Raw genomic sequence first — 26,830 nt, forward strand, 5'->3', positions numbered from 1 at the left:
GTTCATATAAAATGCCAAAGGCTATTGTAGAAAAATTTATTTTCTTACAGAGAAGATTTCTATGGAGTAAGGAGGATGGTAGGAATGGTATGGCAATGGTCAGGTGGGAGGTGGTGCAGGCTCCTAAAAAGTTTGGTGGGTTGGGTGTCGAGGATGCTATGGTGTGTAACACAGCCCTTCTATTTAAGTAGTGGTGGCGTTTTTCGAAGGAGGATTGTCCCTTGTGGAAGAAGGTAGTTTGATCTTGTAACAATCTGAACCCAAATGTGATGCTGTCATCCCAGGTGTTACCTGTCGGGGGGTGTGGAAGGATATTTGCCATATACAGTTCAAGGATCAACAAGTAAGACAGAAGATGTTCAATGGTTTGTTTATGGAGATTGGTGATTGGAGAGGGACTCGGTTCTGGGAGGATGTATGGCTACATGGCGGTTCTCTGAAAGATCAATTTCTGAGGTTTTTCTCAGTTTTAAACCAAAAAGGATCCGTTATAAGGGATTGTGGGTTCTAGGACTGGTTAGAGTGGAGATGGAACTTTCAATGGAGGCGAGAGTTATTCCAATGGGAGTTGGACTTAGTGAACTAGTTGCATGAAACTTTAAGACTGGTCAAACTTGCTTATGACAGAGAGGATAGAGTTGTGTAGAAATTTGATAAACAATGTGTATTTTCTATTAACTCTTTTGTGCAGGTGGAAATGATTCTGGAGGATATAACAAATTACAGCTTTACTAGGACGGTTTGGAAAGGTCTAGTTCCACCAAGAGTTGAATTGTTTGTCTGGTTTGTTTTGACTGGAAGGGTTAATATGAAGGAGAGGCTGAATATGTTGTATGTGTGTATGTGTGTTAAACCAGGAAGGGTTAATATGAAGGGTCTAGTTCAACCAGGAAGATGTTGTATGTGTGTTATGTAACCAAGGTGTTGAATATGGTCACCACTTGTTTCTTGGTTGTGATTTTTCTTGGAAAGTTTGGTGTGCATGGCTATCATTTGTTTGAAGGCAATGGTCATGCCCAAGGACGCTAAAGGAACATTTTCAAAGTTGGATTGAGCTATCAACTAGTAAGTAGGAGCGCAAAAGAGTGTGTTTCTGTGTGATTATCTGGAACATTTGGCTAGAAAGGAATAGAAGGATTTTTCATAATAAAGGAAAAGGGGTTGACGATATTATCTATCAGTTCTTTATGAACTATAAGGAGTGGTTAGGTGTGGATCCCTTCTGTTGTTGATGACAATGTCGAAGATGACAGGGGATATCAACTAGTGTTCTTTGCGTAGTTTGCTTTTTTTAACTGTTGGTTGTTTATGTTTGTTGTCTTCATATGCTCCACTTATTGTATTGAGCTCTTCCTTTCAAAAAAAAACGCCAATTTTTCAATGAACCAAAAAAGTGAAAGAGATACTTATTTTAAAATGGCCAAAGTAAGAGTAAATGATCAAATTGGTCCCTAAAAATCACGCAATCTCCGATTTAGTCCTCAAAAATTTTTTTAATCAAATTCATCCCCAAAAAATTTCAGTTTAGTCACGTTAGTCCTTTCATTACTTTCTACGTTGAAGGCGTTAACGAAAACTGACGTGGCACGTTAAGAAAAATATCAGCATTAAAACGGTGTCGTTTTTAAAGGTGAGGGATAGTGATTGAAACTACGTCGTTTTGATCTCTCTCACTTCCATTCACTCACAGTAACACACAAGACCCTATTTCTCTTACAAGAGTCTCCCTTTCACTCCCTTTTCCACGTCGCTGAGAAGACGAAGAAGTCTTCATCTTTGTCGTCGATTGAAACATTCGGCACGGTGTCCTTGTTTCTCTCACAAGACTCTCCCTCTCACTTCCTTTTCGATATTGCTGAGAGAAGACAAAGAAGCCTTCATCATCATTGCCAATTGAAGCATCCGGTGTGATGTTCCTATTTTCTCTCACAAGACTCTCCCTCTCACTTCATTTTCGACGTCGCTGAGGAGAAGACGAACAAGCCATCATCATCGTCACCGATTGAAGTATCCAACGCAGCATGTTTGTGAGTTCGCCATTGAGGAGTGGCTTCAGCACAGTGATTGAAGACATGACTGACGACCATTTTTGTCATTGTTTAAGGTTTTATTTTGGGGTAAAAAACGTAAACAAGCCAAAGGGAGAACAATTTGACACAAATAAGCCAAAGCAAAATCTGATTCATCAATCAACCAAAGCACATTTCTATGTAGTTCGAACCAATATGGTTCGAACTCACTTTCCAAGTAATTCGAACCAATTTGGTTCGAACTCTAACTTCATAATTCGAACCAAATAGGTTCGAATTACACTCCTCAAGTAATTTGAACCAGCTTGGTTCGAATTAGTGAGGACCAGAGCTCTATATATATGGTGTGAACGTGAGTTGCTATCATTAGAGGGGGGTAACATGGCTAGTGAGGAGAGTTTCACAATGTTGGTTCACCACAAAGGATCCATTAAGAGAAAAACCCGTTCCGGTGTGAAGTTCTGATAAGGATCCTCTCTGTATTATCGTCAGGCCTACGACGACGTATGAGGACCTTGTTAGCTCTGTACTGCTGAAACTAGGTCTGGAAGGTGTGAAACGGGTTAAGAAGTTTTTTTATCGATTTCCAATCACGGTGCTCCAGGAAACCGTAAAGTACGATTGTTTCACGATCGGGAGTGATGAGGACTTGCAGGTCATGTTTCATTGTCGCCGGCAGTTTCCAGAGGTGAGGACACCAGAACTGTTGGCAAAGTTGGTTGACGCGGTGTCCAGCTCGGGGGGTTCGAACTGGAATACCACCACTTTAGCCACGGTAGCCGGTTCTAGCTCCAGACCTGCCGTTGCATCTTCCTCCGTCCCTGCGTACGAGCCACCCGTCCAACCTGTCGCCTCTCCTTCGTTCGCTGTTGATCTCAACGGCAGTGTAGGCGACGAGGTCGGAGAAGGGGAATATCTGCGGACCTCTTTACAGTGTGCTACACCGGCTGGGGTTGGAGATGGATTCTTGGATGATCCAAAGGACGATGATGTCGAGCCGGATATGATTGCTGATGACAGTGGCGATGATGTTGGAGCAAGTGAGCCTGCTGGGACGGGCGGCGGTTCTAGCTCTGGCACGCAGCAGTACCCTCCATATTTTTCCTCTTTGGACTTGGATGCCATGAGGCAGGAGGGGGTTCCTGGGCAGCCGGCTGGATTTGGCGCTAGAGATGCTGAAGGGTCTGCAGGTCTGATAGAGTTTTAGGTTGGTCAGCAATTTTCGGATAAAGAAGAGGCCATGTTAAGTGTCAAGACTTACAGCATCCGACGAGGGATAAAGTACAAGGTTGTGGAGTCTGACTATCGCCGGTATGTGGGCAAGTGTTCTGAGTTCGGCAATGGGTGCACATGGTTGATTCGGCTTAGTCTCCGACAGCGCAAGAGGATTTGGGAGGTCAAACATTACAACGGACCGCATACTTGTCTCTCCACCTCCATTTCCAGCGACCACAGGAGTTTGGATTACCATGTGATATCGGCATTCATTATGCCAATGGTTAGGGCTGATGCATCCGTCAGCATCAAGGTGCTACTAAATGCCACCGCCGCACACTTTGGGTTTAGGCCGACTTACAGGAGGGTCTGGTTGGCGAAGCAGAAGGCTGTTGCCCTCATCTATGGTGACTGGGATGAGTCGTACAACGAGCTCCCAAGGTGGGTGTTAGGAGTCCAGTTGACGATGCCTGGTACTGTTGCAGTGCTAAGGACGAGCCCTGTTCGTGTCGGTGGACAGTTGGACGAGTCTCGAGCTTATTTTCACAGACTATTCTGGACGTTTCCACCATGTATCGAGGCATTCCATCATTGCAAGCCCCTAGTTAGTATTGACGGCACCCATCTGTATGGCAAGTATGGGGGAACGTTGCTTTTCGTGATTGCACATGACGGGAACTCCAACATACTCCCTGTTGCATTCGCATTAGTCGAGGGTGAGAATGCTGAGTCGTGGTCCTTCTTTCTCTCCCACCTGCGTGAGCATGTGACACAGCAGCCGGGTCTGCTGGTTATCTCGGACAGACATAACGGCATCAAGGCCACGCTTGAGGCTCCTAACGGAGGCTGGTTACCTCTGTCTGCATACCGGGCATTCTGCATTCGACATGTTGCGGCAAATTTCGCCCTCACCTTCAAGGGCAAAGACGCAAGGAGGCTACTTGTGAATGCGGCGTACGCTAAGACTGAGGTCGGGTTCCATTACTGGTTTGATATTCTTAGGTCCGAAGACCCGGCGATGTGTGACTGGGCAAACCGGATTGAGTATTCGTTGTGGACACAACATTGTGATGAAGGATGTAGATTCGGACACATGACGACGAATATATCTGAGTGTGTGAACTCGATCCTCAAGGGTGTCCGAAACCTTCCTATGTGCTCGCTAATGAAGGCAACATACGGAAGGTTGGCCGAATTATTTGTTCGCAAAGGGAGAGAGGCTCAGGCGCAGATGGGAACCTGACAACAATTTAGTCAGCACTTGGTGAAGTGTATAGAGGCCAACTTGAAGACGGCTAGGTGCTTCACGGTTACTGTGTACGACAGGGATAACTCCGAGTTCACCTTCGCAGAGACAACTCCGACTGGTTCTTTCTCACTGGGTAGCTACAAAGTCTCGCTTGCATCTCACACATATGACTGCGGATACTTCCAGGCACTTCATTTCTCGTGTCCCCACGCACTGGCATGTTGTGCCTACTCACGACTTACATGGGAGCCTTATGTCCACCAGGTGTATCGTCTTAGTTCGGTCTTTAGTGTGTATCAGATGGGTTTCACACCTCCCATTCCGGAGGGTTTCTGGCCACCATATGACGGGCCGACTGTCATCCCTGACCCCAATAAGAAGCGTGCGAGAGAGGGTCATCCCAGGTCCACTCGGATACGGACCAATATGGACGAGGCAGATCCGAACCGGCCAAAGAGATGTGGGCTTTGTCGGCAGCCCGGCCACACACGTCGGAGTTGCCCACAGCTCGGAGGAGCAGAGCACACACGGGGACATGATTAGGTGTATTGGTGGCTTTGGTACTTTTGTTATTTCAATTTCGCGTTTAGATTCCACTATTATCGGTTTTCTTACTTGTAGTTGGTGACTGATAGAATTTGTTAACGTTAGTGCGATGTACTTTGAATGGAATTTTAGTTAATGAATATGTTCTGTCTCCGCAGTTTTAAACGAAATGTATGTCTAATGCACACCGGAATAAATAACTGTACGAGTTTTATTAAGACATGATGCGGAAACTATGTTCGTAACTTAAATTTCTGTGTGGAACGAATTCTGAGTAATTCGAACCATGTTAGTTCGAATTACTTGGTGGCTATTTCTTCAGTGTAATTCGAACCTATTTGGTTCGAATTATGAAGTTAGAGTTTGAACCAAATTGGTTCGAATTATGTGGCTATGTGGTATATGTGTAATTCGAACCTATTTGGTTCGAATTACTTGGAAAGTGAGTTCGAACCATATTGGTTCGAACTACATAGAAATGTACTTTGGTTGATTGATGAATCAGATTTTGCTTTGGCTTATTTGTGTCAAATTGTTCTCCCTTTAGCTTGTTTACGTTTTTTACCCTTTATTTTGTTCTGGTTACTAACCTTGTTGTTAGGATTGTGCCATTGATAAAATTTATTTCTTGTTAGTATTTTTTTGTTGGAACTGAAAACCGATTATAGGGTTGGGGTTTTGCTCTTTGTTGATTCATGAAAGTTGATCAAGAGTTCTGTTTTTCTGAATATTAAAGGAGCACTAGTTACCAATTTCTCTTATCATTGTTTATGTTCAGTGTTTGTTTTGTTATTTGGATTTGGGGTTCGCACTTTTTTCGTGGAATTCAATTTTGTGGAAAGGAAGTTTCTTTTAAATTTATTTTTTTTGTTAGTGAACTTTTTTTAGGACTATGTCATTGTTAAATTCTGTTTTTTGTGATGTTTTTTAACTGAAATTGAAATTTATTTTTGGGGTTAGGGTTTCGTTCTAGTTGATTAAACATTTTCAATAACTCAAAGTTGATTAATTGCACCACCGCGACCTCCATCTTCACCAACCATCATGCCGGTGACCTCAAATATTGCCGTCTCAATCGCTGCAACTACACTCCATAGGAAGGGAATATATATGCAACATTTTAGGATTATGGTTTGTCATTTAGGGACAGATTTGACCAAATTTCATAAAAATATTGTGCTAGCTGCCAATTGAGATGTAGAGGGGTGTACTGACATGTAACTTAACGTGCCACGTCAACTTCCCTTAACGCTGTTAACGTAAAAAGTGACGGAATGACTAACGTGACTAAACTGAAATCTTTCGAGAATAAATTAGATTAAAAAATCTTTTGGAGATCAAATTAGAGATCGCGTGATTTTTGAGAGACTAATTTAACCATTTACTCGCCAAAGTAACTTATAACACAACAAAGATACCACCGAAGTATCAATCATACCTAGCGCACATGGACATAACCTTTGATGCTGAAATTTGTTGGTAGATTTAGAATGGCCATCACAATTTCTGGCTACTCTGCGCCTCTTTCAATTGATAAAATGTGAACAATTAGTAGTTAGTACATTGCTTGCATTGTCTTCTTTTCTTTTCATCATAAACACAGCAACACAACAATTTGAATAACATAAAAATGTAAGTACAATTAAATACAAGCCACTGAAATTAAACAAATCAGGCTTAATATAATAAACATAGCACCCGCATACAAATATTATTGTTTCCTTGACAGTGAATCTATGGTCTTGCATAGCTCTTCCAGTTTCTTCATCCTCTGTCTTTCACTCTCAGTTAACAGCTATAAACGAAATTTGCATAACATAAAAAGACGTTAAACAGTTACCAAGAAAGTTAAAAGCATAGCATCAGAACTAATTGTCTCTATAAAATCACAATCTTAACTATATAAAACTATACCTCAACTAGTGTGGTTACAAGATGAGATTTCTCTTTGTTCTTTTCATTGAAAGCTTCCAAGGCCTCTTTATACTCTTTCTCCTATAAGTAAACCAAAGTTAATCATTATTGAGTTCTGCAAATTCATTATTAAATTTTCCTTAAACTGGTAGAGTAGGATGTTATATACTAGGGGTGGACTAGTATTTATTTTGTAGCCTCAAGATCAAGAATTTTACCTTCTTCTGGTAGTTTTGTCCCAATGGCTTCAAATCTCTGATAGCCAAGTCAATCTTCTTGCGCACAATTGCAACTTCTTTCCTCAAAGGATCATCTAGCACTTCAAGCTCCTAGTACAAATCATGAAATTTGAAAACACATTGAAGATATGTGAAGTATGATTAAAATTAAACACAAATAATGAAAATATATAGATTCTAATACTACATAGAGAAATATTTTATTGTACTTATTTTGGTCAATATTTACTCTATCAACTAAAAACTTCTACATAACCAAGTTGGGTTGGTATAGCGGTTAGCTCATTAGTCCGCTTAAGCAAGTGTCGGGGGTTCAAATCCCGCCTTGTGCATGCAGCAACTCATTGGCCAGCGGCAAACCCTTAAATGGAGCTCAGTACCGCGACGGATTAGTCCTTGGCCTGTCGGGCTGGGGGATACCGTGGGAAACCAAAAAAAAAAAAAACTAAAAACTTCTACATAGTCCATATTGAAGAACTTACTTCCCAAATGTGTGCCAAGCGCCTCGTCTCTTCCTCGGCGCGGCCAAGCTGGAGTTCAACCTTCTCTCTCACCTCAGTCTTCTTCCTCTCAATCTCTTCTTCCTTGGATTGAAATGTGGAAATGGGCAGCTTTGAAATCTGCTCATCCTCACACTCTTCTGTGGATAGCCTTCCACTGCTTCCAATGCTCCCAAGGTTCTTCATCTTTTGCATTTCTTCTTTGTTGCAGCAAACAAGGCACCACATATGCTCCCACATCAACTCACTCCAACAACTCCAATGTGTTTATCTATCAAACGAAGACGCTTGTTTTGCTTTTGCTTCAATTTTCTTTCTGTCCCTCTCAACAAACTATATCCTTCTCTTGACTTCTAAAAGCAGCAAAAGGACAGCACTAGCCTTTCTTCGAATCTGTTGTTTCTGTAACAGACAACATATTAGATTCATAAGAAGAATATTATTTCCTTACTATATAGCTTTTTTTTTTTGGTTTCTCACTGTTATCCCCCAACTCGGTAGGACAATGACTAATCTGTCGCGGTACTGAGTTCTATTTAAGAGTTTGTCGCTAGTCAATGGATTGCTACATGCACAAGGGAGGATTCAAATCTCCAACACTTGTTTAAGCAAACTAGTAAGCTAACCGCTAGATCAACCTAACTTAGTAATTGTTTTAAGACACAAAATAGAAAGAGTTGAGATGAAAAAAATTGTCTCCGCTATTTCCACATTTTAAATGGATAAAAAGTATATATAAGAAAAAAAAATCTGTTTTCTATCTCCTACTCCAAGAAATATCTGCTGAATTTTTTAGATACAAGGACCATGACTGTGAATTGCTAAAATATTGGTCAATTTTGTCATTGACTAAGATACGGTAGTGCGATTTGTCAAATTAAATTTACGGTGAACTTTTTTTTTTGTGTAATGTAAAAGTCTGCAAATACAAAATTGTTAGGGCTTGAAAAAAATTAAATAAATATAAATAGTCATATATTTTAAAAATAAAAAAAAATAGAGAAAGAAAATCATTGAGTGACTTTTTCCAAATATTTGCATAATTTAAAATTATAAAAAATGAAAATAGGAAGACTGATTTTCAACGGGTAAAATGCGCTCATATAAAGGGATATCACCATTATTGTTCCATGTATCCGCTATCATTATCACTATCATATTAAAAAATAAAATAAAAAGCCATATATTTGATGATGTTTTATATTTCTATGGCAAGATATTCTCTAAACACACATAGAGCCACCAATCATTGCCAGCCAAAATTTTAGCAGTGAATCTGGATTTAGTTTTGATATTACAGCCACAATGAGCATACACTTGATGGTGGATTATGATGAGGATTGTATTGTATGTGTATATTTTACAATCTTTTGCTTTTTCCAAAAGGCACTTGCAATCTTATGTTCAAAGCCTGAGAATGGGGCAATGGAGACTGAAGAAGGAAGTAATCTCAATCTGCATGTTCTGGTACCAACTTATGCATTCCTTCAAGCAAAAGATATATCTATATATGTATTTATGGAAGTTGGTACATTTTATTTGTGGTTAATAATTTATAATCTTAGTTTAATTAATTAACTGTGTGTGTCAAAGCTCTAAATTGAACTCTTATAGAAAAGGGAAAATGTTTCATTTCTATAAATTGGGAAGAGCAATAATGTCTTCATATACAAGTGAGATAATCTATCTACCTATTTTTATTGGACGTTGTTAGGTAGACAATAGTTTTTGTGAATAATGTGAATAATGAGTTTTAAAATTAGTCCAATAAAGTAAAAAAATACTACACTCCCAAATTACCTATCTAAATCTTAATATTAAGATAACCATCCGCACACCTAATAAATTGAACATCCAATATATTTATTGTTCACATTGTTTAATATTTTCATGGTCTACTTATACTTTTCTATTCTTATTATATAAAAGTTAATATCAATTTTTTATACATTAAATCTAAGCCATGTTTCTTCTTCTAATAAATGCTACATCATCAATTTTAATTACTTGACAAAACCTTAAAAATTAACCAATTAACTTTTAATAAAATATTAAAAAATTAAATATCAAAACCATAACTCTCATGCATAATTAATTAATTTATTATTCAATAAAAATATAAAACATTAATTAAATATAATAAATATCTACATTAAAAATATTATAATAATAATAATATTATCATAATAAATTTTAAATTATAAAATATTAAAATTTCATCCTATTTGACCTACTTATATATCACACATAAAACTTTTACTACTATTAATTTATTTCACAATTCGTAATTTATATATAAAAAATATTTATACCAACAAATGAAGAGGAGCTTATCTACTTAGATATGATTCTATTAGATAATTAGGTATAAAATAAAAATATTTATTATATTTTTAAAACAAATTTACGAAAAAACATTCTTATTACTTTTACTATTTATAATTTTTTTAAGTTTTTTGTAATACTTTATATATAATCATATTTTAAAATTCTTCTAATTATACTTATTTTAATATGCTATTTAAATTAAAGAATTAATTTTGATCATTTTTTAATACTATTTTGAATTTGTATCACTCGAGATATTATCTGATAGAGTAGGTTTAAAAAAAATATTTACAGATATTTTTGTTTTATGCTATTTAAATTATTCTTATTAAAAATAACTTATTCAATACATATATATATATATATATATATGACAATAAATATTCTGAAAACTTTTATTCTTACTATTATAGATGCCATTGAAAACCTGTATGCAATAGGAGAAGAAAAACAAGTAAATGTAAAAAAAAAAATCTACAAAAAACATAAAAAAATAAAGTTTTTGTGCTACAACATAAAAATGATTATAGATTTAAATTATAAAAAATTCTATCAAATTCCATCAAATTATACTTATCATGAAATTTTTTATCAAATTATAAATTACTAACTCAATAATATTATATATTCAAAATTAAATTAAAAGTTCCAAATCAAAGTACTACAATAACTTTTGTGCTATTTGATAAAAAAAAAGTAAAAAAATTATTGGGCACAACTGCCTTTAATCTAATTACATTCCAAGTCACCAGTGATACTAAAGCACCATTTCAATTGAAGAATTTATACAACCTCACACTTATATTAGAAATCAAAGTAAATGATTTTAACTTTAAAAAATGCTCTCAACTGTTACCAAGATATTTGTCCCAACAAAAAATACTGAAACGCAACCCCCTATTACAATAAGTCTAATAAGTAATACTACAAAAATTTTATTTATTTAAAACATCATTTATATTACTTATTTATATTCTTCATTAATTATAGGAATTAACTTCACCAACACTAATATTATCAGATCTAGATGACATACTAATAAAGAGATTAAGGAAAATGAAAAATAAACGAATTCAAAACACATCTTTAGATAAAGAACATACATACAAAAATGGAACAAAAAAGACAATAAAAAATATATAGAAGTTAAAGAACATATGAAAAAAAAAGTCAAACAACAACTGAAAAAAAAAAGAGGACAAACACTTCATAAAAAGACTAAATCCGTCAATTAAAATAAATACAAAAATAAAAACAACAAATGAAGATGCAGCTTTGTACAACTTCAATATAAAAAAATTTTATATTATAAAATATTTTAAATAAAAAATATATTAAATTTAATATTAATTTATATATATTAATTATTTTTTGAACAATATAATATTTATTAAAACTATCATTAATTTACCAATCTGTGTATCACGCAGGTCTCAATCTAATTATAAATAAAAGAATTTAACTAATATGTGTCTTAAACACATGATAAATTTATTATTAATAAAAAATTTTAAATTTTTATTTAATAAATATAAAATAAATACATGAAAAACTTAAATTTTTTATATTTTTAATAAAAATTTTCTTAATTTATAATCTTAATATATGTTTTTAGGATATAAGATAGATAAATTTTAATAAAGTATAAAAAATAAAAAAAAATGCTGAGCATCTAAGGAGAAGTAGAGTTCCAAAATATATTATTTTCAATTCCTTTCAACAAATACTAATGCGCTCCACATCAGATAAAAAATATAATATTTTTCAAAAATTAATTTACTATTAAAATTAAAATAAAATAAAAATAAAATATTATTAATTATAAATTATAAATTTAAATTATTGATATAAAATATAATAAATATAGTTAAAATTAATATGTTTTACTTAATAAATAATATTTAATGATAAGTTTTTTTCATCTTTTTAAAATTTAAATTTAATTTTAATATGCTAACAATATAAAATATTTTATAATTATATTTATTTTTTTAGATGATTACATAGTTAATTTTACTGATATAATAATATGTGTTTCGATAAATATGTAAAATTATTTTACACTAATAATGTATTAAATTTGTTGTGATAAATATGAGAGTTGAGTTGGATGCCCATTAATATCTGAGCGGCTCTGTTTCTCAATAATAAATGACATTAAGCAATAACAATCTTTTTTCTCTCTCTTTCATATTACTAATTTTATTCTCTCTCTTTTTATATATCTTACTATAATATTAGTAAATATACTAATTATATCCATTATATTGTGATAATAATTGTGGTGAATATTACTATTAGAGTTATATAATTATACTTTTATTTTATATTTATTACCTTTTATTTATTTATTTATTTATTTATTTTACAACACATTATCAGCACAAGACTCTGATTAAATTTTTAGGAAGACTCAGGTAACAAATTTTCATTATGTCGAAACTCTCTCATCTTGAGTTCAATGCTCTTGATATATCTGGAAACAATTATTTATCATGGATATTAGATGCTGAAATCCATCTTGATTCAATGGATCTTGGAGATACCATTAAGACTGAAAATAATGCATCCCAGAAGGATAAAGCCAAAGCCATGATTTTTCTTCGTCGTCATCTTGACGAAGGATTGCAAAATGAATATCTCACATTAAAAGATCCTGCAGATCTTTGAAAAGACCTTGAAGAAAGGTATAATCATCAAAAGACGGTGATACTTCCTCAAACCCGATATGAATGGACGCACTTGCGTCTACAGGATTTTAAATCCATAAACGAATATAATTCGGTAATGTTTCGAATCACCTCACGAATGAAATTATGTGGAAAAAAGATATCTGATAATGATATGTTAGAGAAAACTTTCTCGACCTTCCATGCCTCGAATGTGCTCCTGCAGGAGCAGTATCGAGAAAAATGATTTAAAAAATATTCTGAGTTAATTTCTTGCATTCTTGTTGCTGAACGCAACAATGAGTTGCTCTTAAAGAATCACGAAACGCGCCCAGCTGGCGCCGCCCCATTTCCTGAAGTAAATGCGGCAAATCATTACCCCAGAAGAGATAAATGACAAGGTTATTATGGAAGAAAAATGAATTATGCTCAAAAGAGAGGATCTCACCAGAAGTGGGATAAAGAAAGAAATATTGGGTAAAATAAATCAACATATGATAAGTGTTTCCGTTGTGGTGGAAAGGGCCATTGATCGCGTACCTGTCGTACACCAAGGCACCTAGTCGATATTTATCAAGCATTTTTAAAAAAGGACGACAAAGGAAAGGAAATGAATTTTTTTTTCAAATGATGATGAAAATTCCACCACTTATTATGATGTATCTGATTTCTTTGAGGATTCTGAAGGAAATATTGGTCATTTGATCAATGATGAAATAGTTTAATATGTGGGATTATTAAGTATCCATGTAAATAAATAATGTAAAGAATTTATTGTTAAGTTTTATTTTCTATATATTTAAGTTTCAAATATGATGTATATAAATAATGAAATATTAATGTTTATGAATTTTGAAATCATTAAATGTGTCAAGTTTTAAAATAAAATTTTAGTATATGACATTATTTTTATGTACAGTGTTTCTTAAAAAAATAATTCCGATCAAGTATTCAATTTAACTGTGCATACTACTCATTTTATTATTATTTGTCTTTGAAGAGAATGACAAGGACATATAGTGAAGATGTTTGCCTTGTGGATAGTGCAAGTTCGCACACCATTCTCAAAAGTAATATATATTTTATTCATCTTGTGCCAAAAGAAGAATATGTTAATACTATCATTAGCTCAGGCAATGTGATTGAAGGCTCTGAAAGAGCTATAATTTTGTTTCTTGAAGGAACGAAATTCATAATAAATAATGCACTATTGTCTATCAAGTCTCTAAGAAACTTGTTGAGTTTTAAAGATATTCGCCGAAATGGATATCATATTGAGACTATGAATGAGGAAAATCATGAGTACTTATGTATCACAACTCATAATTTAAATAAAAATGTTATATTAGAAAAGTTACCCTCACTTTCATCTGAGTTATATTATACCAAAATTAGTGCAATTGAATCACATGCCATTGTAAACCAGAAGTTTACTAGCCCAAATGAATTCATAACTTGGCATGATCGATTGGGTCATCCGGGAACAACCATGATGCGGAGAATTATTGAAAACTCCCATGGACATTCACTAAAGAACTAGAAGATTCTTAAATCTAGTGAATTTTGTTGTGCTGCATGTTCTCAAAGAAAGTTAATTTTAAGGCCATCACTAGTAAAGATTGGATTTGAGTCCCCTAAATTTCTAGAAAGGATTCAAAGTGATATATGTGGACCTATTCATCCACCATGTGGAGCTTTTAGATATTTTATGGTCCTGATAGACGCATCTTCGAGATGGTCACATGTGTGCTTATTATCTTCTCACAACCTGGTGTTTGCGAGATTACTGGCTCAAATTATTTAATTAAAAGCACAATTTCCAGAAAATTCAATCAAAGCAATTTGTCTTGATAATGCTGGTGAATTTACTTTCCAAGCCTTTAATGCTTATTGTATGGCTAATGGAATAAATGTTGAACATCCAGTAGTTCATGTTCACACACAAAATGGGTTGGCAGAATCACTTATTAAACGCCTCCAATTAATTGCTAGACCCTTACTTATGAGAACAAATCTCCCAACCTCGGTTTGGGGCATGCTATTTTACATGCCGTAGCACTTATTCGTTTGAGGCCAACGAGTTACCATCAGTTCTCTCCTATGCAATTAGCTTTTGGTCAGCAGCCAAATATTTTCCATTTAAGAATATTCAGATGTGCGATATATGTTCCCATTGCACCACCTAATTGCACCAAAATGGGACCCCAAAGAAAATTGGGAATATATGTTGGATATGATTCTCCCTCTATAGGGAGGTATCTTGAGATACAAACTGGAGATGTATTTAAAGCCCAGTTTGCGGATTGTCATTTTGATGAATCGAAATTTCCAACATCAGGGGGAGAGAATAAGCTTCCTGAAAAGGAACTTAATTGGAATGCATTATCGTTGATGCATTTAGATCCTCGATCAGGGCAATGTGAACTACAAGTTCAAAAGATTATACATTTGCAAAGAATAGCAAATGAATTGCCTGATGCATTTTCTAATACAAAGAGGATAACCAAATCTTATATACCAGCGAAAAATGCTCCAATTCGAATTGATGTCCCAGTTGGACAAATTGCCACCGAAGCAAATACATACCAGAAGTATGGCAGGCCTGTTGCTTCCAAAGACAAAAATTATCGAAAGCAAAAAGAGGTAAATACTATTCCTGTCAAAAAAGACATAGTAAAGACACCTGCAGTTGTCCAAAATTCTGATATAGTTTTAATGCCAGAAGACGTTCAAATACCTGAAAATTGTGAAAATGACGAGATCTCGATAAATTATGTCTTTACAGGAGAGAAATGGGACCAAAATAAGATAATTGTTGATGAAATATTTGCATATAATGTGGCATTAAATATCATGCATGAAAGTAAGAATCTCGAGCCACGATCAGTCGAAGAATATCAACAAAGAAATGATTGACCAAAATGGGAAAGAAGCCATGAAGGCTGAATTAGACTCACTTGCAAAACGTGAAGTCTTTGAACATGTAGTCCGTACACCTGAAGATGTAAAATCTGTTGGATACCGACGGGTATTTGTGAGAAAACGAAATGAAAAAAATGAAGGTGTGCGCTACAAAGCCCGACTTATGGCACAAGGTTTTTCACAAAGGCCTGGTGTAGATTATGAAGAAACATATTCACTTGTAGTGGATGCGATAACATTACGTTATTTGGTCAGTTTATTTGCATATCATAAACTGCATATGCATTTAATGGATGTGGTAACAGCCTACTTATATAGCTCATGATATTTATATGAAAGTCTCTGAAGAACTAAAGATATCTAAACCATCCAATGAATATTTACAGGGGTTATACACAGTCAAATTGCAAAGATCTTTATACGGTCTAAAGAAATCTGGACGAATGTGGTATAATCATTTTATTGAGTATTTGGCCAAAAATAGAATCAAGAATGATGATATCTGTCCATGTGTTTTCATAAAGAAATCTGCATCTGGATTCATTATAATTGTTGTGTACGTTGATGATTTAAATATCATTGAGACTCCTAAAGAGATTCCAACAATTATAAAAACTTTAAAAGAAGAGTTTGAGATGAAAGATCTTGGAAAGACTAAATTTTGTCTCGATTACAGATCGAGCATATAAAAAATGGGATCTTTATTCATCAAACAACATACGCAGAGAAGATCTTGAAGAGATTTTATATAGATAAGTCACATCCATTAAGTACCCTCAATGATCGTAAGATCTTTGGATGTGGAAAAGGATCAATTCCGTTCTAAGGAAGAAAATGAAGATATTCTTGGTCCTGAAGTACCATATCTTAGTGCCATTAGAGCACTAATGTATCTTGCTAATAATACACGACCTGATATATCATTCGCGATGAATTTACTAGCAAGGTATAGTTCCTCTCCAACCAGAAGACATTGGAGTGGAATTAAGCAAATCTTTCGATATTTTCAGGGAACGGTTGATATGAGATTGTTTTATCCCTATGGATCCAAGTCACAATTAGTTGGCTATGCAGATGCATGATATTTGTCTGATCCACATAAAGGGAGATCTCAAACAGAATACCTGTTCATATATGGTGGTATAGCTATATCATGGAGGTCCACGAAACAGACGATTGCAGCAACATCTTCTAATCATGCTGAAATACTAGCGATACATGAAGCTAGTCGCGAGTGTTTTTGGCTCAGGAGTCTGATCCAATATATTCTGTCATTATGTGGACTGATTGATCATAAGATAGCTCCAACTGTTCTGTTTGAAGATAATACATCATGCATTGCTCAATTTAAGGGTGGATACATCAAAGGTGATAGAACAAAGCATATTTCTCCCAAATTCTTCTTCACTCATGATCTTCAAAATCAAGGGACAATTGATGTCCAACAGATCTGCTCAAATGATAATCTGGCAGATTTATTTACAAAGTCACTCCCAAAATCCTCCTTTGAAAGATTGCTATATGAGATTGGGATGCACCGATTTTGAGACATTAAATGATGTCGACAAGAGGGGGAGACCGTACTCTTTTTCCCTTGGTCAGATTTTTTTTATTGGATTTTTCTTGATAATGTTTTTAATAAGGCAGTCCCCATCACAAAGGATATTGTACTCTTTTTCCTTCACTAAAATTTTTTCCCATTGGGTTTTCTTTAGTAAGGTTTTAACGAAGCAATAATCTTAAATGGGCATCCAAAGGGGGAGTGTTGTGATAAGTATGAGAGCTGCGTTGGATGGTATCTGGGCGGCTCAGTTTCTCAATGGTGAATGACATTAAAAAAATGTTGAAAAAGCAAAGCATGTTACCTCTATAAATAGTGGAATGTAGTTTTACATTCGTATAGACACACAATAGTAATAACAATTTTTTTTCTCTCTCTCTTTCATATTACTAATTTTATTCTCTCTCTTTATATATCTTACTATAATATTAGTAAATATACTAATCATATCCATTATATTGTGATAATAATTGTAGTGAATATTATTATTAAAGTTACATAATTATACTTTTATTTTATATTTATTACCTCTTTCTTATTTATTTATTTTACAATAAAATTAAATTATTAAAAAGAATTTAATTTTAATACACTCTTAATACAAAATAAAAATTTATATACAGTTATTTTTATATAAAATTAATAATTTAATATATTTAATTAAATTATAATTAAATTATTTTTAAATATAAAATAATTTTACACTTGTACTCTCTATTCATGAAAATTCATAAAAAAAAATCTAAAAAATTAATTCTATACGCAACTAAGCAATTAATTTTTCAAAATTCTTCTTTTTCTTCTCATTTTATAGATTGCTGTGGCTTCCACCTCTTGAGAGTCAAGAAGTGAAATGATTGTTTTTAATAATTTTAGATATTTTGTTTTAGTTTTGGATAATTTTTTTAAATAATTCTAAACGATTTTTTTAGGTGCTCTAATGTATTATTTTTATACGTTTTAGATATTTTTTTCATGTTTTAGATTTTTTTTTGTTTTAGATATTTTTTTAATGAAAAAGTATATGGAACCAAGAGGTTACCAGTCAAAAACTAAACAAAACCACATTAATTTATATTAATAATTAATTTTAAATTTTTTAAATTCAAAATTTAAAAAATTTAAAATTGATTAAGTAAACCTAATTGAAACCTATAAAAACTTCATCTTCTCTCTCACATTAACCTACCCACCTCCAACAATCACACACACAAACCTCTCTCTTTCACCCCCTCTCTCTCACCGGCCCTCTCCGCCTCTCGAAGTTTTGCACGCATAAACAACTAACAAAGCATGCAAATAACGCAATTCAAATTAGAGTTTATCTTACAACCAGACATAGTAGTGATTGTCATCAACATGTTCACGTTCGGCATCTTCCGAACGCACTCTCTGATCACTGGAATCGCCGCCATTCCTTCTCCTAATGACACAGCGTGAAACCACACCAGAGGTCCCGGTCGCCGTGGTAGGGAAGGGCGACCGAGTCGCTCCAGCCACCGGCAATGGTGGTCGAGGCCTCGGGAAATGTGTCACCTCAAGTGGAGCCGAATTCAGCGGCGAGAAAGCGTAGGTTAATGTTCTATATACGTTGTACAGTAGCAAACCCTTCTTCGTTGAATACGCCATTGCTTCTTCTTCAGCTTCAGCTACTACTACTACAGACTGGAGTGAAGTATTCGGTGGGGAGGGTGTATGATAGAGGCCCAAGGAAGAAGCACATTAATTGGGCCTATGGGTGTATGTTACACACTTGATCTTAGTCAAAAGGAGTCCTTGAACAATTACAGAAATATAAAAAAAACATTCATTTAATATGAAAAAAAAAAACATCTTAATACTTAACAAAAGAAACATCCAGTTATATTTTAGCAAAAATAATTAAATATCTATAAAACTTAAAAAAAAATATGAAATTCTTAAAGAAATAGAGACATTCACATTTGCAATACAAAAAAAATTCGAAAAATATATAAAAGAACATCCATTTAGTATGAAAAAGAAACATTCTGATACTTAGCAGAAGAAACATCCATATATATTAACTTGTAGAGATTTTGGATTCACCCAAAAATATTTGACTGATTTTTGACTAATACCCTTTTGGTTCCTTAGCATTACTCTTTTTTAATTATGTTTTAAATATATTTTTTATAATAATTTTAGATGTTTTTTTATTTAATTTTAGATATTTTTTATTATATTTTGAAGGTTCCTTTTCTTTTGATTTTAAGAGTTTTTTAAAATTAATTTTAAATACTTATTTGAATTTGTTTGCAGCCCAATTGTCCAATTAATAGTTGGCTACTTGGCTGTTTTGAGCAGGATTGTAAAAAGAAAAATATTTACATCTTTTGTGCTTAATTGTGAGAAGACCAATGACCAAAACCGATTTGGAGAAGCTTCCTTCACTGCTTCATCACACAAACAAAAACACGCACTCTTTTCGCTGCTTCTTCCGTGTTCCATCGGCGATCAATCTTCTCTCTATCTCCATCGATGCTGCTTCCTGCTATCTTCCATAAGGTTTGACCACACAACAACATCAATCTCATTCATCACTTTGCTTCTTTCAAATTCTTGCTTGATCTGTTCTCTGCAAATTTCAGCATCTTTCTAGGGTTAGGGTTTCTCCGTTTTTACTGAGATCTTATTCGGGATTACTAAAATTCGACCAAAAGGGTATTTAGGGTTTGTTTCTGTTTACTCAATTAAACGATGCAACAACAAGAACAAGAGCAACCACAGCAACAGCAACAACAACCACCACTCAGAAGACGCGAGGAGGAGCATGCTTCGCTGTCTCCATCTACGAAGCTGAGTGCTCAGAACCATCTCGAAGCGGGTCCCGACCCTTACCGGAGGACCCGCCCTGAGGGCTCAGACCGATCACCGGTTGTCCCGCAGAGGAATTTGAGCCCACTGAAGGTTGATGGAGTGAGAAGGGTTGGTTCTGGAAATAAAGGGGTTAGTGATGGTTTTGAAGGAAAGGATTATGATTGGCATTCGGGTTGTCGAAGGAGTGGCCAGCCCCGGTCAAGGTCCCCACCTGTTGAACTAGTCAGGAAAAGGGCACATTTTGATGATGGGACTGGGCATGGGAACTGTTCACCACCGCCTGTGGGGTTGAGACCAAGATATGAGCAGTCACAGACCATGGATTTCTGTGTTGATGATGAAAATCTGGATGCAAAGCGAGTTTATGGTGATAGAGAGAAAGAATTCATTGATAGCAGGTTTGGTGGTGGGCATGGTATGGTGGATCACAAGTTTGTGATGCGTGAAAATGAGGCAGGAGGTTCGTATAGGTCAATTGCGGATATGGGTTTAGCTCCAAGGTATGAAGAAACTGACATGGGTGTAGCTCCACGGTATGAAGAAAATGACGGGCACTTGCCCCCGCAGTCTAGGAGTGTTCCTATGGCTAGGTTTGACCATGAAAGGCCACAACGAAGAGACCCTCTACCTATGGATAAGACACACATTGCAGCATCCCACAATGAGGCTGAGAAAACTATGTATCATGCAAGGGGTGTCTCATATTATGCAGTTTCTCCCCCTTATACAAAGGATTTTGCAGGCACTTCTCACATCCGTGGTTATGGAAACTCCTCCATAGAAATGTCAAGGAGTGATTTTCTACGTTCACGTGGTAATGGAGTTTATTTGCGTACATCTTATGATGTGCCAAGGAGCAGTGGAAAACTAGCAGAACCTGTAGGATTTAATGGACATGGGCAAAGGCCATCAGTACACACTAGTAGAGATCCTGAAATTGGGCAGAGGAGTATGATGTGCCACCAACAGTGTGAGTTTAGTCCTGCTAGGGCTGAGCATGCGGATTTTATTAATTCTAAATTACAGGTTAATTCAGCACAGGATGAGCGTGTATATCAGTATGATGATATACCTAGAAGAGTAGCTCCTCATGGTCGAGTAGACTATGAGCAACCATTAATGGATTATGATAATAGGGAGTTATCCGGACCTTATATCTCACATCCAGATTTAGATAGAACTGAAAAGAGTGAAGATTCTTATGGCTATCAAAGGAGGGTTGTTTTACATGACCACCCTCCATTACAAAGGCCAAGGTATTCTGACTATCATGATATGAGAAGAACATCAAATGCACCGTCACAAGGTGAGACCTATTCACATTCTGGGTTTAGTTATCCTGAAATTGGAAAGAGAATACCACAAGATCATAAAGTTTCATATCTGGGTGCGCCAGAGGTTGATCGATTATCAAATCCGAGATCAGAATTTGAATCTCGAAGAGATGGAGGTTCAGGACTTCATCAAGAAAGGTTTCACAGTCCTCCTTTGTCTATGCCTAATTCTGGAACCTACAGACAAGCTGTCAGAGTGCAAGAAATGAGACAGGATTTTGGCAATCATGGCCATCCAGATAGATTTTTGAAAAGAAAATACAACGCTAATGATGAAGCTGATGTGCATGATTTTAGAAGAATAAGATCAAGTAAATGGGATGGAGCCGAAGAATTTCAAGATTTATATGAAAGTGAAGAGTGGGTAGATGATGAAGATATGGATATGACGTATTCATCTGGTGATATTGGATCCAACCATAACATGTATGTGAAGTATAAGAGTAAGTACAATGAGTTGGAGTATGATGATTTTCCATCTGATGACTGGATATTACCTCAAGAGTCTATGGGACATGTACAAAGACATTCGATTCGGTATCAGAAGTCTTCCAGTCAAAATATAAAGCATCATCCAAGGGCTAGTACTGCAAGCTGGTATAAATCCCAGCAACATTCTAAAAGAAATGCAATTCATAAGCAACCTAAAGTTTGGAAAAAGTATCATGGTTACGATGAAAGTAAGCATACAACTAATGATGAATCATCTGAAGATTGGGTTTGTGCCACAGAATCTGAACCAACTGAGGGCTCTGAAGAGTTTGAACAAATGGTTCATGAGGCTTTCTTAATGTTCTCCAAGAGGTTGAATCTGAACTCATCTGTCTATAGAAGGTACCGGGATCAAGGAAAAGCTGGTAGTTTGTACTGCATTGTATGTGGCAGAAGGTCTGTTTTCTTTTCTATGATGCTCTTTTATGAAATTGAGCACTTCTGTTCACATATTGAATTAGGAGTTCCCTAGTATTTAACTTACAGATTGAGTCAACTACATGTGTTATTATTCCTGGGATCATGTTTTACGTTCTACAGCTCTGGAAATATAACACGTTGATATTAGCAGTTATTGCTCTATTAAGGTGGATGCCGTGATGGGTTGATATCACTGTGCCCGTGCAAATAGGATCAAACATATGGTTAAGTGGTCTGCGGATGAACATGAATCGCAAAGCTAGGATAAGTGTTGTCTATTCTTTTGAATGGTGGTGAAAGTTACATTTAATTTTGCTTGTTTTGCATGGTTTCAAAGTTGGGTTAGAACTTTAGTTAACCTTATGTTCGTACAAGTGTAAATTTTTAGCTAGTTGATTTAGCCTTTGGGTACTTAAAAAATTGGAGCCTAATTGTATTCAGGAAGAACGGTTAGACAGCTAGTATAATTTGAGACAGGAAAGATTTTATAGCTTTTGATTGTGAGATGGTAGATGAATTTGAAGTTGTTGATTTAAGGTTGACAACCACCAAACGGATTGCTACTTGCTTGGCCATGGCTTGACACAGTGATGATAATAGAGTACTGTTATCTCAAAATTGCCCAGACTACTGAGGGTTCTTGGTTGTACAAACTGATTTTCCAGTTACAAGTATGGCTGTAATTTTGGGTTTTAAGATTATTAGTGGGAGGGGTGAATATTTGAATATGTGCTGCTTTCCACTGAAATTAGGAATAACATGAATTAAATAAATTAGCTGGGTTATTTAATCAATTTTTCTCCTGTTTGAGGGTATTCATGGCTGACATAGCCAAGTTCCTTAGGGTATGTTTGAGAGAGAACATTAAAATCAGGGGAGAGGCAGGGAGTGGTAAGAATGGTTCTCCAAAACCTGTGTTTGGGAGTGTCCTGTTAGTATTGAAGGCAAGGTTCAGTGAGGGGCATGGCTTGGCGTAGCCATCGTAACAGTTAAATTTTGAGTTCACCCGAGTTGGACGGTCAATAAGAGAGGTTATATTTTACTTTCTCACATTTTATCTCTTTTAGGAAGGGATAATATTGGAAGATAAAGTTTATACTCCTTTCCATTATTCCATTCATTTACATTAAAGACTTACAAACATCAGAGTGGCTCTCTTCTAACCATTATATTCCGCACATCACTATTCCATTTATTTTTTCATATAAGTATTTTTCTATTCCATTATTAACCATTCCATTCCATCATCTTTTACTCCCAAGCATAACCTTAGGAACTCCTGAGAGGTCAATGACGACAAGTTAGTGGCTATGTGGCTGTTATTGATAAATAGATTAGGAAGTAAACCAGAAGGTTACTCATAAGCTGTTTCATGTACATTGATGCATATAAAGTAAAGTTTGGGTCTTTCTGATGTTGGAGAGTATAACATTCAAAGAATTATTTATATTTTTTCTGATTAGCTTCAGTCATTTATCTTGAAGATTTGCCAGTAATGTTTGGGTCTTTCAATTTAGTGCTTTCTTCTGTCATTGCATCAGGTGATTTTGTTAGTTACATTGTAATTAGAACATTGGGTTGCTATTAAATTTCCTGGTAGTCTATTATTTGGAGCATTGAACAGTTCATAATATACTAGTTAGACTAAAGTTTATTTTTTTTTAAGATGAAGTATAATTTCCATTATATAATTCTAACTTCTTTATTTGTACTCTTTATTTGCCTCATGGTACAGCTCCTCGAAGGAGTTCATGGACACTCAACGCCTAGTTACCCATGCTTTTATGTCCCATAAGGTTGGGCTTAGAACAAAGCATTTGGGTCTTCACAGAGCAATTTGTGTTCTGATGGGATGGGATACTATTGTTCCTCAAGATACAGTGACTTGGGTTCCCCAGATATTGCCTCATTCAGAAGCTATGGCTCAAAAGGAGGATTTGATTATCTGGCCTCCAATTACCATCATCCATAACATATCAATGTATGATGACAATCCACAGAACTGGAAGGTTGTGAGCATGGAAACGATTGAATCTTTCCTAAGAGGTGGGTTTGTTTTTTGATGATGTTTATCTCGGATGGTAAAAACATAATATGTAGAAAACTGTTAGTAAACTGCACACGCTGGTTTAAAACTCAATATAACTTGATTTGTGTTTTAGTGTGTATTTACAAGAATCATCCATTTGAATATGCAGGTTTAGCATGATAAATGTAAATTTATTCCACTTGAAACTTGTATTCCTAATTGGCATCTAATCATTGTATGTTGTCTTGGGAAAACTGCCCTTTTTCTTTTCTTTTAATTTCAAAATTTGCAGGTAAAGGCTTTGTAAGGGGAAGAATCAAATTATGCCTAGGGAAGCCTGCGGATCAAAGCGTTATCTTGGTGAAATTCCTCGGTACCTTTGGTGGTCTGGGAGATGCAGAGAGGCTTCACAGATATCTTTCTGACAATAATCATGGCAGGACTGAATTTGAGAGAGTAAAATCTGAAGGCATCAAAAGCTGCAACATCAAAGAAACAAGTGAAGGAGACAGAGTGGAGAAGATTCTTTATGGTTATGTTGGAATTGCAGAGGATTTGGACAAACTAGATTTCAATAGTAAGAAATGGAGTATGGTAAAGAGCAGGAAGGAGATAGAGGACCTGGACAATGCTCCTGTTAAACCTGACGAGAGGCGATAGTCACAGCATACGATTGAAGAACCTTTCAGGAATTTCAGGGACCCCCTGGTGCTATGAATGAATTCAATTTTAAGTGCATATTTGTATTTTAGCTGTGCATGTTAATAGTTCATATATGGGTATAACTGGAATTCCAATGAATAGTCCTAAGATATCTGTTTCTTGTTTGAGTATTTAGACTGTATCTGACTGAAAGCTGATGTAGGAGAGTTGAACATAGGATGCTATATTCAAATGAGATGCAGGAGATTTAATCATTAAGTTATGGGCTTAACTTTGAATCAAGCTATTTGTTAAATGAATGTTTGATGTTAAGAAAATAGTACATTATAAGGTCAATAAAATGTATCCATTTATTTGCTATATGAAGTGGATAAATTTTAGGAATCTGTTTAGGCTAGTATTTTTGAGTAAAATAGGGAGAAAAAAAGCTTTCTTTTCTTCTCTAATATACTTATTTTATATATTTTTCCTATCATCTCATGTCTCCGTTATAATATATTAAATGAAGAAAGACACCCAAAAAAAAAAAAAAAAATTAAATGAAGAATGTAAATTATATTTGTAACATTTGTTACTACCTATTGATAGATGGTTTTACATTATATACTAATTTTAACAAAATATTTTGTAGTAATTTCATGCTATTATTATTTCTTATTTGAATATAAATTTTCACATTGATTGCCAAATAATTTGATATATCTTGATATAAGAAAACAAATGTTAAGATATAACTCGTTTTACATGTCTTGACAATTTTCCATGTAGTACCAGCAAACGGGGTTAGCCTGGCTCGCTCCGCCAAAAGCCCTACTGTCCTTTATCTCTACACCGAACCGGGTTACAAAACAACCTTTCCATCTTCATTGACCGTGGCAGTGCACCTTGAAGGGCTGAGGCAATGAGTATCCTCATAATCCATAATCTATCTTTCCTACTGGGGGAATTGATTGGATGATCTTCTTAGGTATTATCTTGCTTTAGCTTTGCCTTAGTGAATGAATTCGCAAACTTTTGGAAGAGATCGACCACCTATGGTGGGCGGGCTAGCTATTCTGTCTCAGTTGGTGAGGTGATCTCGAATTTCTTTTCCGCCCTATCTAACGGTGGATTGGTGGGTTAAGTCCGTCAATTCTCTTCTTTTTTTTTTATTAATAAATTTTTAAATATTAAACAATATATAATTTTACAACTATTTCAATAAATTTATAATTTCTAAAAATATAAAAAAATATTTTTAAATTCACAAATATTAAAGTGTTTATAATTCTAAATATATAATAAATAATCAGCAACCAAAATTTTTAAAACAAAATAATAAGATCAACATTGTAAAAAATAAAACAAACATTGTCTAAAACATATAATTAAATATCTTCAAATCTCTAATCAATCAAATATAGAACATAATCCAAATTATAAAATAAAACATTTTCAATTACAAAAAGAAAAAAAAAGACGAGCTCGCCGGGAAAGTCCACCCCGCCCCGTCAAAGTTCGCGGATTAAGCGGTACGGGTTAGACAGACTTTTTAATTATGGCAGTTTCAACCCGGCGGGTTTCGGGTCCGTTTGCCACCCTTAATTATAAGCTAGTAACATCAAATAATCTGACAAAGGATTCGATGGTCCTATAATGTTTGGACTACTAAATGGTGCCAGTAATAACATATTTTTTAACTCTTTTAATAATTACCAAATTGTCTTTATTTAATTTTAATTACAAATTAATCTTTTATATATTATTTAATTATAAAATCTACCATCTATTTTATAAATTATTATTTTATTATTCATCTATCAAGTTTATTAACAATTAGAAACAAAAATAAAAATAAAATAGATTTCTCATTGATCGTGATTTCCATAAATATTTTGGCAA

General features: G+C 34.8%; 3 protein-coding genes across 4 annotated transcripts; 2 read left to right on the forward strand and 1 right to left on the reverse strand.

Moving 5' to 3' along the window:
* Nucleotides 1-3,711: 3,711 nt before the first annotated feature.
* On the forward strand, nucleotides 3,712-4,488 carry LOC107615958 (uncharacterized). The gene has a single exon (XM_016317968.1). The coding sequence runs from the start codon at nucleotides 3,712-3,714 to the stop codon at nucleotides 4,486-4,488; it is 777 nt and encodes a 258-aa protein (XP_016173454.1).
* A 2,132-nt stretch (nucleotides 4,489-6,620) lies between these two features.
* Nucleotides 6,621-8,068, reverse strand: LOC107616617 (uncharacterized). Its single transcript, XM_016318570.3, has 4 exons — nucleotides 7,676-8,068; nucleotides 7,173-7,283; nucleotides 6,955-7,035; nucleotides 6,621-6,835 (listed from the first exon to the last, which is right to left on the reverse strand). Exons 1-4 carry the CDS (start codon nucleotides 7,931-7,933, stop codon nucleotides 6,752-6,754), a joined length of 534 nt encoding a protein of 177 aa, XP_016174056.1. The 5' UTR covers nucleotides 7,934-8,068; the 3' UTR covers nucleotides 6,621-6,751.
* An 11,428-nt stretch (nucleotides 8,069-19,496) lies between these two features.
* LOC107617791 (uncharacterized) lies at nucleotides 19,497-25,307 on the forward strand. 2 transcript variants are annotated; one of them, XM_021110424.2, is made up of 4 exons: nucleotides 19,542-19,699; nucleotides 19,783-22,233; nucleotides 23,993-24,303; nucleotides 24,579-25,307. In XM_021110424.2, exons 2-4 carry the CDS (start codon nucleotides 19,892-19,894, stop codon nucleotides 24,944-24,946), a joined length of 3,021 nt encoding a protein of 1,006 aa, XP_020966083.1. In that variant the 5' UTR covers nucleotides 19,542-19,699; nucleotides 19,783-19,891; the 3' UTR covers nucleotides 24,947-25,307. The 2 variants fall into 2 exon arrangements, with proteins under 2 accessions (XP_016175146.1, XP_020966083.1); XM_016319660.3 differs by having other exon boundaries at nucleotides 19,497-22,233.
* The last annotated feature ends 1,523 nt before the right edge of the window (nucleotides 25,308-26,830 follow it).

This window comes from Arachis ipaensis, chromosome B9 (assembly GCF_059453495.1).
Source record: "Arachis ipaensis isolate K30076 ecotype BB chromosome B9, ASM5945349v1, whole genome shotgun sequence".
Taxonomy (NCBI): Eukaryota; Viridiplantae; Streptophyta; class Magnoliopsida; order Fabales; family Fabaceae; genus Arachis; species Arachis ipaensis.

Excerpts from the sequence above, each read along its gene's own strand:
- LOC107615958 (XM_016317968.1), top strand. The coding sequence starts at position 3,712 with ATGCCTGGTACTGTTGCAGTGCTAAGGACGAGCCCTGTTCGTGTCGGT.
- LOC107616617 (XM_016318570.3), bottom strand. The coding sequence starts at position 7,933 with ATGTGGGAGCATATGTGGTGCCTTGTTTGCTGCAACAAAGAAGAAATG. Across the intron at positions 7,284-7,675 it reads GCTTGGCACACATTTGGGAA|GAGCTTGAAGTGCTAGATGA; the intron begins GTAAGTTCTTCA and ends GATTTGTACTAG. Across the intron at positions 7,036-7,172 it reads GACAAAACTACCAGAAGAAG|GAGAAAGAGTATAAAGAGGC; the intron begins GTAAAATTCTTG and ends GTTTACTTATAG.
- LOC107617791 (XM_016319660.3), top strand. The coding sequence starts at position 19,892 with ATGCAACAACAAGAACAAGAGCAACCACAGCAACAGCAACAACAACCA. Across the intron at positions 22,234-23,992 it reads TGCATTGTATGTGGCAGAAG|CTCCTCGAAGGAGTTCATGG; the intron begins GTCTGTTTTCTT and ends CTCATGGTACAG. Across the intron at positions 24,304-24,578 it reads GATTGAATCTTTCCTAAGAG|GTAAAGGCTTTGTAAGGGGA; the intron begins GTGGGTTTGTTT and ends CAAAATTTGCAG.